This window comes from Pteronotus mesoamericanus, unplaced genomic scaffold (genome assembly GCF_021234165.1).
Source record: "Pteronotus mesoamericanus isolate MK-2021 breed Mesoamerican mustached bat unplaced genomic scaffold, CSHL_Meso_final contig_82, whole genome shotgun sequence".
NCBI classification, from domain to species: Eukaryota; Metazoa; Chordata; class Mammalia; order Chiroptera; family Mormoopidae; genus Pteronotus; species Pteronotus mesoamericanus.
Genome location: NW_026555265.1, coordinates 1,690,829 through 1,703,879, shown reverse-complemented (window position 1 = coordinate 1,703,879; position 13,051 = coordinate 1,690,829). Strand labels below are relative to the sequence as shown.

General features: G+C 45.0%; 1 protein-coding gene across 1 annotated transcript; it reads right to left on the bottom strand.

The window, feature by feature from the left end:
• Positions 1-561: 561 nt before the first annotated feature.
• Positions 562-12,783, bottom strand: AHSG (alpha 2-HS glycoprotein). Its single transcript, XM_054585083.1, has 8 exons — positions 12,466-12,783; positions 7,970-8,380; positions 5,612-5,722; positions 5,156-5,240; positions 4,626-4,789; positions 3,299-3,400; positions 1,950-2,033; positions 562-1,284 (listed from the first exon to the last, which is right to left on the bottom strand). The coding sequence occupies exons 2-8, from the start codon at positions 8,183-8,185 to the stop codon at positions 958-960; spliced, it is 1,089 nt and encodes a 362-aa protein (XP_054441058.1). The 5' UTR covers positions 8,186-8,380; positions 12,466-12,783; the 3' UTR covers positions 562-957.
• Between the last annotated feature and the right edge of the window lie 268 nt (positions 12,784-13,051).

Below are 13,051 nucleotides of genomic sequence, written 5' to 3'. Positions count from 1 at the left end.
AGTGGGAACTGTTTATTCCTTTATGTTATTTGAGCACCTGAATAGTGTCTACAAATGTCCACTGGATTTACCTGTCCAGGTAACCCTCCTCTATTCAAACCAGAGCTTTCACTTGAAGCCTTAAAATGGATTAGCTAGAAAGACCAATCCTGCATCATGACATGAAGTGTATACAGTATAATCAACAGTTATTTGAAACATACATCATAAACATATAATTAAAGTGAGGTCTCTATGTTAATTACCATTCTCTCCTTACTTGGATATTGGGAAAAACAATGGTTGATTTGTCTGTATGAAGTTCAGTCACTTGGTCCTCCTTTAGCACTATTTTTGACCTTTATGAAAAGAATTATTTTCTCATAAGGAAATGGGCATATTCTATGGGTTTTGAGCAGATTCTAGTCTCACTTTTTCCTGTGTATAGTAACATAGCAGACTTTTGTTCTATTTTGTTTGTATTTACACGTCTATTTTGCTTAGGGACACTTGTGGCATGGTTGCTGGGAAGACAGTCCACACACGTGTGCTTGGAGGAAGTAGGCAATGATCATGACCACATTTCAGCTTCGAACCTTCTTTATTAAGGAAGGTCCTTCGGACACTTTTATTAACAAGCAGATATAAGCTTGGCAACAGCACCTGTCAAAGTTACAGTTCTCATTGTTTTTGTGGGGTCAAAGAAGGCAGAGAACACAGTGGTGGTGGCTTATCATCAAAATAATGGCAATCAATAAGTGGCCAACTTTACACCTTTTATCAAACATAACCGTAACCCCCTCTGCTTCTGTTTTCTGAAGAATGAAGAGAAGTTGGGGTTCAAGGCTTGATATTAATCTAGACCACATGTACCACTTGCTTTGATAGCAAACAAGGTCCCTTCCTCTACCCTACTCAGGCTTGGACAAAATGGTGGCTATGTTCTTTCTGCCAATCCTCCTCATCTTTGACCTTCATCTAGATCTTGAAGTGTCTAATCCTCCCGGGGCAAGGGCGGACGAGTGGCTTGATAGCAGCAGCCGCGTCAGGCTGCACCGCTGTGGGTGCTTTCCCCACTTGGACCGCCTCTCCTGAGGCCGACTCCACTGAGGCCACATTCCCGAAGGTGTGGCGCAGGTCGTAGTGCGCGCGGTTCACCAGCGCGGCTGGCGGAGGAGCTACCCCCGCCAGGGGTCCCACCGCCACGCCAGCGGCTGGCTGGTCAGCGGGAGGAGGTGGAGGCGCAGCTAAGGCGTCCCCCGGGGTGGGTGAATTGGTGTCTGGCTGAGGCTGTGGTAACACAGGCTGGAGAGAGAACCGTTTCCTTAGGTTAGCAAGCTATCTTTCCCTTCCCAGGCAAAGCCCCCATGCTTCTGGGTGGAACCCCACCCAACTTTCTCACAGTAATAATTTTTATTTTCAAGGAATCTGGCAAAATAAAAAAATTAAACATTTTTCTAAAATAAGGACTCCCTATGAGCAAAAGATTGTCATCAGAGCTGAAGGGAGGGTAGCTGGCTTATGGTACCCCCTTCTCACCAATTGTCTCAGGGATTGTGGACTTACACATGTCCACGAGCAAGAGCACCCCACTTGGTGGCTAACCTTCACCGGCAGGGTCACCCACTTTGTCATCTACACCTGCAGCCACTGGGGGCTACTGAGCAGATTATGGCCACCTGGTCTCTGCAACCCAGAAGACCATTCCTACTCCCCGCAAATAAAAAGTGGCCTTGTCAACTCCTTGATAGGATGGTTCTGCCCTGCAGGCACCAGTTCATGGGAAGGGAGGGAATGGCTGAAGTACCCTTCCATTTTTTTGATGGTTCCATATAACTCAGTGCTATTTATCATTGAGGGGCTCAGAGGGACAGGGCAGCAAATGCCCTATAATTACAAACACACCGCATAAATGTCAAGGGGTCTTTGAATTCTGAAGATGAGGTCAGGTGTATCTGTGATGCCGTTACCTGTGTTTGGAACACTGTACAGGTCACTTCAACAGCTTCCCCATCAACCTTCTCAGTGACTATCGCCTTACAGAAGCCATATTGCTGCCACAGAAAAACAGGAATTATTTGAACTAGTTCAATAAGTGGATTTCTCTCTCCAGTTTCACCGATACTCCAACACATCAAAGGAAGGAAAAAAACCTTGAATTCCTAATTCCTCTCTTCAAATGTATTTTCCTAAAGTTTATAGTTTCTGCTTACAGAGGATATATAAAATATAATTCTTTATAGAATGTGGAAAATAGAGCAATGCTTTTTGATAGTGGAAAAAATCATGCATAATCCCCTAAAGGGTGGTAACTCAAGAGAGCTTCCATTAACATCCATGTCTTTCTTTTTTGTTTTAAAATATTGTTAAATATCATTTAAAAATTGAAATCATTGTGACCATACCACTTTGTATTCTGTTTTTCACTTACTATGAGTGTGTTTTCTTACATCATTCATTATTCCTTGAAAACATGATTTTTAGTGTCTGTATAATTTTCTATTTACCGATGTGCCATATTTTATTCAATGACTCTCCCCTATTAGACATTCAGTTCTTTTGGGGGTCATTTTGTATCTGTGATTAATCATCTTTATAGATATATTTTTAAATTATGAAACTTTTTTCTTTTTATTTTTAAAATTTTATTTTTCAATTACGTTCGATATTCTTTTTAAGACTTTATTTATTCTTAGAAAAAGGGGAAGGGAGGGAGAAAAAAAGGGACAGGAACATAGATGTGTGAGAGAAACATTGATTGGTCGCCTCTCTTACACGCCCTGACAGGACTGAACCTGCAACCCAGGCACGTGCCCTGATGGAGAATCAAACCAGTGACCTTTCACTTTGTGGGACGATGCCCAACCAACAGAGCTGCACCAGTCAGGGCCAATTACATTCAATACTATTTTGCATTAGTTTCATAGTATAGAGATATATTTCTGTCAAACATCTCTGATGATCTCTATAGGCTAAATTCCTAGAGGTAGGCATTATTGGCTCAAGGACTGGAAAGATTTCATATCAGAAGTAATCTAGAAAATCTATGCTTCACGGTCCCAGCAACAGGGCATGACTTGGCTTAGTTACGAACAGTCTCTTTTTCCTAACTTCAGGGAACTCCATCAGGTGAGATGATTAGGAGGCAGCTCTTAAAGGGAGACGTTGATATCTCAGAGGACGGCCTGGCATGACCCAGCCCCACAGAGAGTAGATATTTTGCATTGTGATCTTCATCCACAGCCCCAAGATACTAGCTTGCTCTAATGATGCTCTATTCTATGACCAGATTTGCCATCCCAGGGACTGGTGGACTCACCTTTTCTGCCAGCAAGTTACACTTGGCTGGGTCTGTGACCTCTTTAGCAACACAGTCAGTGGCAGCCACTGCGAACTCCACATAGGTTGATGCTGGAAGAGGCTGATGAGAATGAATGGAAATGCTCGTGAGGCAACATGACAACATGAAAAAGGCAGGAAAGGAGAGGCTAGAGAGAAGTGGCAAGGGCCAAGACATTGCACACTCCAGGGAGCACCCTTCACAGAAACCACAGTGAGTGGCCAGAAATCACATGGCCCCAATGGCTTGCATGGGGTGCTTATTGTGGCCTCGTGTTCTGAAGTGCTTGTATACGGAAGTCAGAGGTGGGTCTCCCCTAAAGGAGGTGCAGGTATCCACTGCCCATCATTCAGGGCAGAGTGAGTTTTTAAATAGGAAGCAGGAGCCTAGAGACCAACCTTACACTAATCTGAGTGAGAAGCCTGCCTCCCTCACCCCAGCCTTCCCTCTTGGGGCTGCACTTCGAGACCCAAGGTTCAGGTTACTCCAAGGGGTGGGAAAATAAAGAGATTAATCAATACCTCTGCTACCAATTATATAGAGCAGGATCAAATGAAAAATAGAAATGAGAATATGGAAGATATTTATGGGGGGGTTGTAGTTCTTAAGGAGCATATGGACACTTACAATAATAAAATATCTGTTATTTGGCATAGACTGGGGGTGGACGTGCTCTGAGAAGCACATATTCTGGTTAACAGAATTATCGCCTATACAGTGCTTTTCCAAGTGTGCCATGGCTGGTATCCAGAATACCTGTTTTCTTAAATATTAGAATTCTGTTGCATTTGAATGTACTAAACTATGTTAATCACAGTACAATTAGATTTTTTTTTTTCAGTGATTCGAAGGGCATTTTAGGATCCTGCCAGTATATGCCTATCTGCGTGAATAGGCTTGTACCTTATAAGTATCAATTATGAGAGTGCTGCAGATGGTCAGTGGTGATGGATGGTAAAGGTGTGGAGACCCATAAATTCCCAGCGAGTGCTTCTGGATAATGTGGGAACTCCTACCCACGGAGCAGAGAGTCCTGGTGTTAATTAGAACTGAGGAATTGGGCCAGGCAGCGTCTGGCTGTTTTATGTTAGAGTGGTTCAGCATGGAAGAGGCCCTGGAGGTTCTTTGGGTCCACATGACACTCAGGGTCCTCATACTCTCCCGACTTTTCCTCTTTTTTCCCTGCCACCCTCCTTGCCTTCTCATTGCTGCCTCTGCACTTGCTCTGTCCCTCACTATTCCTTCACCACATGCCTTCCCCAAGTGCCACAAAACTGTCCAATTTGTCAAAAGGTCTCAATCTTACCACAAGCTGAGCCCGGGAAATTTCCACAAGCCTGAAGTACGAGCCGTTATTACGAGCATTGAAAGTTGCCAGTGCAGCATCTACAGCGTGCACCACTTTGGTGTCGTTAAGCGGAGCCAGCAGGGGGCAGTCTGGGCACACCTTTCGCACGTCCTCCGCGGAGTCTACACTCAGAAGAAATGGATACAGCTGTAATGCTCCGCCGCGTTCACCCCAGCTCTGCTTATTTAGAAAAGGCTAAGACATGATCCAAATGGTTTCAGGCATTTTCTCTGCTTCTTACTAAACCTTCAGGTGGCTCCTGTCTTGCTGACATTCCTGCAGGAGTCCCTCTCTCTCAACAGGGGGCAATTTTCACCTCCAATTGAAAACAGCTCCCTAAAACAGTTTTACAATCCCAGAACCCAGGAAATTTGGCTTCTTCTTTTCCTCACCATCAAAGCATCTAGAACTACCCACTTCGATAACAAGGCAGGTTCCTTCCTCACACCTTCCATGAGGTCAGACAAAATAAGAAGGATCATCTCTACCTGGGCTGGAATCACATTTTGCAAACAACACGGAAAACTGTCCATCCTGTTTCAACACGTGGAAATCACAGTCTCCTTCCACAGCCTAGAGAAATAAACCCATAGTGAGAGCCTTGGAGGAGGGCTAGCCTTTCACGTCTCACCCCAGGGAGGAGTGGGTCCCTCAGGCATGGTTGTCAAAGGTGAGCCTCACAAAATCACCTTCCTGGGATGATATTGACACATTACACTCTCCGGTTGCAGGGAGGGCTACAGTAAGGAAGTTGAACTGTTGCAAAAGATCAGCCCTAGGGAAGGAGGCTTCAAATGGCAGCTTTAGAAATTGCACACTGGCTAGCCATGAGGGCAGGCTGGGCAGCTGGATAAATGGGCCTGCTCTCTGCAGAACCACGATGGAAATGGCTGGGCACCCCCCAACATCCCCACCCTTGCAGTCACTCTAAGAGTGCCACTCACATGCTGTGTCAGCTGCCTCACAGAGCAATTGGCCACAGGGGTGGGGTCCAGTACATGGCAGGTGGTTTCCAGCGTGTCTATTTCAATCTCAAACACTTCTCCCACTGGCCGCTGTGGAGACATAGAGTGAAGAAGTAAAAAGCCTATTGCCTTGTTCCTGAGGGAGGCCAAAGTGTGACTCCCTCCGCCGCCTGCATTAGGCTTAAACCCACCCCCTATTGGAGAGGTGAGGAAAGTCATTTCTACTGTGAGTCTGCAACCCCATCCAGCTCTGACCTGACCTGTGGACCGGACCCCAACAGGGTCTGCTGGTCATCCTCTGCTGGCTGGGCAGGTGCTTGAAGAAGGGGACATGGGCCTGGACACGCTGATGGAACTACAGTCATCACTCTGAGCTCTACTTGGAAGCTAAAAATGAGTGCTGACACCTATTTAATTTTTAAAATTTTGCCCTCCAAGCAGCTTTGAAAAAGTCAGCTTTGGATTTTTCTCAGTTAAGCAGCAAAGTAAGGTGCTGTAGAATAATATCTTTTCAGTCTACTTATAATACCTAGTTTATTTTCTCCATCCCTCCATCAGCTTCCTTTTTTCTTCCCTCTCATCTACTTTCCTTCCTTCCCCATTTCCTTTTCCTCCCTAAAGGGAAAGTCCTTGGATTTGTCTTTGGTTTGTGAATGTCTGATACAAAGTTGCTGCCCTCTACTGTCCCCTGCTGGTGGTGAAGGGGAAGAGGCACGCCTCTGACACAGAATGCTGTGTTCTAAGTCTCTAGCACAGACCAGAAGTAGTTGTGGGGAAGCCAATGACAGGGGAGCTTGTAAAACTCCTTGGAATTGTTCTTGCCAGTTAACCTGTTACTGTATCCTTTCTTCAAAGCCTGGAAAATCAAGAAGGTATAAGTATGCTTTTTTTAATTTCAGCCCACTTCTTGTCTCATATCTGTTCTGCCTTATTCACTCTGAAGCCTCAGAATCTCCTCCCCTGGAAAAAGCCATGTTTTATGATGTGCAGATGTGCCCAAGTTAACTTCCTGAAAACACTCAGGGCCATAGGGAATAGGAGCTGCGCATCCCTGGGTATCTCAAGGAAAGTAACTCGTAAGCTCTGCCTTTAGTGAAAACCACATCTGTTCATTACCTTTTCCTCTACCATGCATGTTATGTGTTATTCCCCCTGAATCCGTGTTTTCTCTGGACTTCAGTATGGTTGCAGAGCTCCTAAAGTCCATCTGGGATAATCCTGATTTTCGATATTTTGTCCCATTAAGAGATCAGATATTAGTCAGTCCAGACATCCTGATGTTTACCTTATTTTTCTTTCTAGATTGTAAACCTCTTGTGGGCACTATGTCTTTTCTCACTTTTGTATTGTATTGAACCATTAAAATGCCACTGTTTGACTGCTTTTAATATACAAAAATGGCAATTTCATATGGTTCAACCTAATACAGCATCTGATACTGGTTCTTGCCCACAGAAGGATTGTAATCAACATTTGCTGAAAGAACTACTCCTCATCAGATATACAATCTAATTTCTAAATAGTCAGTAGATAGATGCCTTTTCCCCACCTCTCCAAATGCCTCAACTGATCCCCAAGGCATATTTTTTTAGCTTGATCTTTCTTGTCACTGACTGTATTGGTTTCTTGTTTAGCATTGTGAGGAAGTAAATCTCATTTATGCCAAGTTGTCTCTCTGGGCTGTGAGATCTTGGAGGCAGCTTGTAAAGAGGAAGAAACACAGGTTTGGAATCAAACCCCAGACCAGTGCTCACTAATTATATGACCTTGGGCAAAAACAAACAAAACGAAACAAAACAAAACAAAAAAACACTGCAATTTGTCAGATTCTTGGCTTTCTTTTCTGTAAGACAGAAACAATACGTAGGACTGGGGAATGGGAGGAGTTGAGGAGATAATACATGTGAAAAGGCCTGGCCTGCAGTAGGTAAATTGTCAAATGCTATTTTCATCCACTCTCAGTCTTCATCCAGAGAAACAGAAGCAAAGAAAGACAAACGATTTCTAATCCGTGATAATTTGGCAGCTAGAATCCAGTCTCTTGCACCCTAGTTTCTCTAGCAAGCCACACCTTCTCCCTTTGAACTTCAAAATATCCTTTTCTCGTCCTACAAATCTCCCCTATGCCCAGCACTTCCCTTGAGACTCATGCCTACAGAACAGGATGTGTCCTCTCTTGCCCTCCACTTGCTCCCTCCCTCCCTCCCTCCCTCCTGAGAAGAAATTAGAGTCTACCCCTCTGTAGTTTCATTTGTGCTGGCAGGTATGATCTTTTGAGATGCCCAGTTGAACTCCACAAACAGGTTCTTTCAGCTCATACGCAACATGTTCACTTACCCGAGGCCACACCTTCACTTTGTCAATCTGGTTCAAGGTGTGTTTGTAGCCCCGATCATGGTACTTATTGATGTAGTCCACGGCCACCAGGGCTGCCTGCTCTGTTTCTGGGTCATCACAATTCAGTTCTCTATAAACCATAGCACCTAGGCCAGGCGGGACAGCGTGGCAGCCCCAGAGCTGAGCTAGGCAGAGGACCAGAACGAGGAACTTCATGGCTGCTCCAGAGAGACCCTGGAAGGTGGGCAGATGCTGGAGGCTTCAGAAGTAACTCAGGTGCTCTGCCGGGAAAGGTAGATCAATGGAGGGGCCAAGAGCTTTATTTATCTGTCGAAGCCTCCCAGAGGAGTTGCACAAGGGCATGGGATGATTTCTGTTGTTGTTCCAAGAGAATTCCTGCAAACATGAGCCCTGGAAAAACAAACAGGTTAGGACATTGCTGACCCCCAAGAAGTCTGCCAAATCAATGCTTCTGGGAATGAGGTGGGGGAGATGCTTTAAAGTTGGCTTGGAACATGGTCACAGCAGCAAAGAGAGGAGCCTAAGGGGGTGAGGTGTGCATCGAGGTGCGGTGGGCTGGCACAGCCAGCCCTGGAGTGCCGTGGGTTTAACAGCAGAGTGAGTGCCTTCTGTTGTGATCTGAGCGCACCATGGGGCCAGTGAGGGTAAAAAGGGGGATGTTTAGCATGTAATCATGTAGGATAAAATCAGGTAATGCCAGGGAGGGTTATCTCCTCCAGGAGGGGCTATGGAGGGAAGACAAGACCTGCAGATATAGCAAAGGTACAGATGATCTTGAGTGAGAAGGGAGGGCTGTAGGAGATGCCAAAATCTTAGGTAAGATTCCTGGAGGAAAGAAAAAAGGGAAATATTTCTGCTCGAAGTGGGGAATGGAGGCTAGACAAGGGGTTTCCCTCAGCAGAGCCAGGGAGGGCCATGGCTAGCAGAGCGGCATGGAGCTCTGTACTCCCTCATCCTCTTGTCTCCAGACCTGACTGCCAGGGCCCTGCGGGTGACAGCACAGACGATCCTGGCCTGGGTCTCCTGGGTAGCTGGGTGTGATTGGCACCAATGGCCCTGTGCTGCCTGCGGCCCAAGCCTGCAGCAAATGCACAAGTGCAGCACAGGGGAGGCCCGGACTAACAGCCACTCACTCGGCAAAGCTCTGCGTTTGAGTCCCCCACTGCAGGCTGAGACACCACCGGGGCCGCTCGGAACACAAATGCCTCCTAAATATCCTTCGAAGCCTTAGCAGAGTTGAAGTCTTTCTGGTCAGAGCACAGGGCCACAATGTTAGTTCTAGGAAGCATTGCCTTTAAATTGGCCTTTGACAGCCTCAGGGGTAACTTCCAAGGAGGGTGGGCAGCATAGCAAGAGGCTTGGAAAATATCATAAGAGGACCTGGCTTGGTTCAGCCTGGAGCACGGGAGCCCTACATGGAGACCAACATGTTCTTCAAACATGTAGAGGTCATCATTGTGTGGGAGTGGATTTGTTCTGTTGTTTGGTATTGCTTCAGAGAATAAAACTTGGTTTTTAAACAAGAGGGGGCCTTCTGGGGGGGGCTTACTAATATCGATTTGCTGGGGGAGCAGGGAGATGGGGGGTAGTGTGATAGGGCACAGGAAGTAGCTACAAGGGCAAGTTCCACATTTGCTCCCAGCTGTTCCTACACTAAGAGAATCTTAATGACAGAAGTTCAGAAGTTGTGGTCAGGATTCCAGGTTCTCTTTGACAGAGGAATCCTGGTTCTTAGAGACACAAAACAAGCTCTGGCCCTCTGGCAAGATGACCCTCAGGACCTTCCCTCAGCCTTTCTTCCAGCTTATGCCCCATTTTCTTAAGGGTCTTGACTCATGAGTAACTTTTTGTGGAAGCTATGCTTTACTTTTTTCTTTTTTGTATTGTTTTGTTTTTGTTTTTGCTTTTTAAAAAATAATATTTTTAAATATAAAATATGGTCATTAGTAATAAAATCTGAAAATCACAAAAAATATGTGCAGTGAGTGAATATTTCATGTGTTACGAGCTCAGCTGTATAAACTATAACTTTATTTTCCACAACACATTTGAATTTTTGATTCTGCGCACTCTTTTGTGAAAATTTAACTGCTTCCGGGTAAGCTGTTCTCCCACACACTTGGGTTGAAACCCAGTCCCACCAAGGACTGTTTGTCCCGTATGCTGCTTCTTTCTTCTGGAGTTAAGAGCAAGCCTGAGTGCGGAGCAGGCGACTTATACAAATACCACTTCAGTCAAAGGCAGAAAGGGGTGTTCTCCTTTGCTTTCTCAGGCTGCAAAGGCCTATGCTGGCATCAGCTGTCTCATCTGTCCTTAGTCACATCCACCTGGTGTGTCCACCATGAACTCAGGTCCTGCTTGCCCCATCTAATCCACAGAAAAAAGTCCTCCTGCATCCCTGATCAGGGGCCCCCTTATCTCAGCTGTGGGACCCTTGCTAGACTACAGGCCTCTCTCAGCTAAGTGCTAGCCCCCCTCCCTTAAACTTTGGAAAATGGAGCTGCAGTGCCCTCCTATGGTGTGGGGGACTTCATGAAGCTACCTTCAGGCCCATCCACCTAGACAACCCTGCGGTCAATGTCCACCACTGCTCTAGTGCCACCTGCTGCTCTGGGGGCTTCCCCCTGCTATGTGATGTCTCCGCATGCTACCTGTGCGCCCATTCTCCTCCCTCAGCCTCATGGGGAGGCCTGGATTCCCCCTGCTCTGGGATTTCCACTCTGTCCTTGGGGTGGTTCTATTGCCACCTCAACCTGAGGGTGGGGGAAAAAGAAAAGTTCTGTCTGATCACCCATTCTGATTATTTCTGTCTGTTGCTTGGAGCATTTCTTTTGGTATCTTTATTCTTGGATCTTCCATGGGTGACAATTTCTAAAGGACTAAGTGTTGTCCAGTTTTGCTGATGCTAGGAAAACAAAAAGCAGTTAATAACTGACCTATTATCCTACCTCCTATATACAGAAAAACAAAGTCATCCACAACCTCATCACTCAAAGACAGACGTTTTAGTACATTTCCATTTTGTCCTTTTTTTCCCTATGCACATGATTATTTTAACGTAATTTAAGTCATACTGTATATAGAACTTTGTATTCTCCTTTTCTCATTTCATATTATAACTGGAATATATCCCCCATATTATTAGCCTTGAAAAACATGCTCATAGTGACTGTCTATGATTCTATTGTGTGTATAATTTATTTAACCTTTCTCTTATTGTTAGACATTTACTTTGTTCTCAAGTGGTCACTATCATATATAAAAGTTTGAATGAAATTTATTTAGAAAGTTTTGGAGTTCTAGTTATTTTTTCAGGATAGATTCTTATTAGGGAAATTATTGACTCATTATTTGGATATTTTTATTTTTTAATAGTTTATTATTACTGTATTTTCTCCCATAACCCTTTATACCGTCTTCTACCGGCTCCTCCCCAGTCACCACACTGTTGTCCGTGTCCATGAGTCCTTTCTATTTTTTGCTCGATCCCTTCACCATCCCCCACCCAAAGCTGTCAGCCTGCTCTCTATCTAGGAATCTGTGTCTACTGCTTGTTATTTCAGTTTGTTTATTACATTCCACATAGGAGTAAAATCATATGGTACTTGTCTGTCTCTGACTGGCTTATTTCATTTAGCATAATGCTCTCCAGGTCCATCCATACTGCCCCAAAGGGTAAATTTTTATTTTTTATTGATTTGGATGTCTTTAAAGCTCTTAATTTCTCTGGACAAACTGCCTATCAGGAAGGTGGTGCCAATTTATGTCCCCCTCCTCACCTCCATTGAAATAGTGTGCTAAGTCAGGTCAACTGTTTTCTCTCTTCCTCAGCTACTGCTCCCTTGCTGACTTCTGTGGGAACTTAGATATGGGGGAAGCATCAAGACTCATTTAAAATATAATTTATTAATATCTTTGGTTTTATCTCAAATATTTCATATGTCTAATTATAAACTAACTTTGGTGACAAGCTGAATAAAATGGTCCCTCATTTAAATTGTTTCTGTTTACTCACAAAGAAATGTTACCACTTACTGACAATGAAGAAGAAAAATAAACGAAATAAATGATATTACGGTAAGTTTTCAAAAGAGCTGTAGCAGAGTGCCAAAGGGAGGCCATAGGTATTTCACCATGTGTGATGCCACCAATTTCAAACTTGGAAAGATTTTCCCCTGCCAAATGCCAAGTGCACATGCTCATGAGTGCTCTCGGGTCAGCTCCATCCCCCCAGTTCCAGTTTCTTTGCATGCCAGTAGGAGACAGACATTTACTTCTCTTTTTTGTCGTTTGTCTCATTATTTTAATTACTTATCTGTGCAATTTTCTATGAGGCCCACATCACTGTATTAAAAAAATACTCTTTCCGTTCACACTAACTGTATCTGATAGCGTATGGAAGATATCAGAGCCTTGTTAGAGCACGTAGAGGAGAGCAGGCCCAAAGATCTAAGGAGCAGAAGAGGACCAATCACCTCCAGGAGGGCGCTGGGAGGCGCTTGCTGGGCGGAGTCCCCAGGCGCGCGGCTGATGGTGGAGATCTCAAGATGGCAGCTGTGGTTGGGACCAGGTCTCTGGATTAGTCAGTAGAGTTCCCCATTAGGGCAGCAATGCACTCAAACTGTTCCAACGCAGCATTCAGGATGTATGGTTCCCAGGCAGGAGACAGGACAAGAAGGATCGCAGGAAAGCTCAGGGTCAGAGTTGCTGAGGTTGTTTCTGTCAGGGCCGTGCCAAACAGAAACGAGTCTCTCAAGGGAAGGACAGAACTAGAAGAGGGTGAAATACCACGCCAGGCAGCAAGAGCTGAAGTGAGAGCCTCTCACAAAACAGGATATGGACAAAGGCACGTCAGCAAAAGCCAGAGGAACGATTGGTTTTCACAGGGAGGAAGTGGCAGTGGTTGGTGTTTAAATCATTGGGCCAGATTCCTGGCTCTGCCCTTTCTGGTACTTAAAGGGCCTAGGCCCTGAGTGGCCAAGGATTAATTTCTGGTAGGTGTGGTGTTTCTTTATTCATACGGGCATTTATTAAATACCTTGTATGTGTGATGTTAGGTGC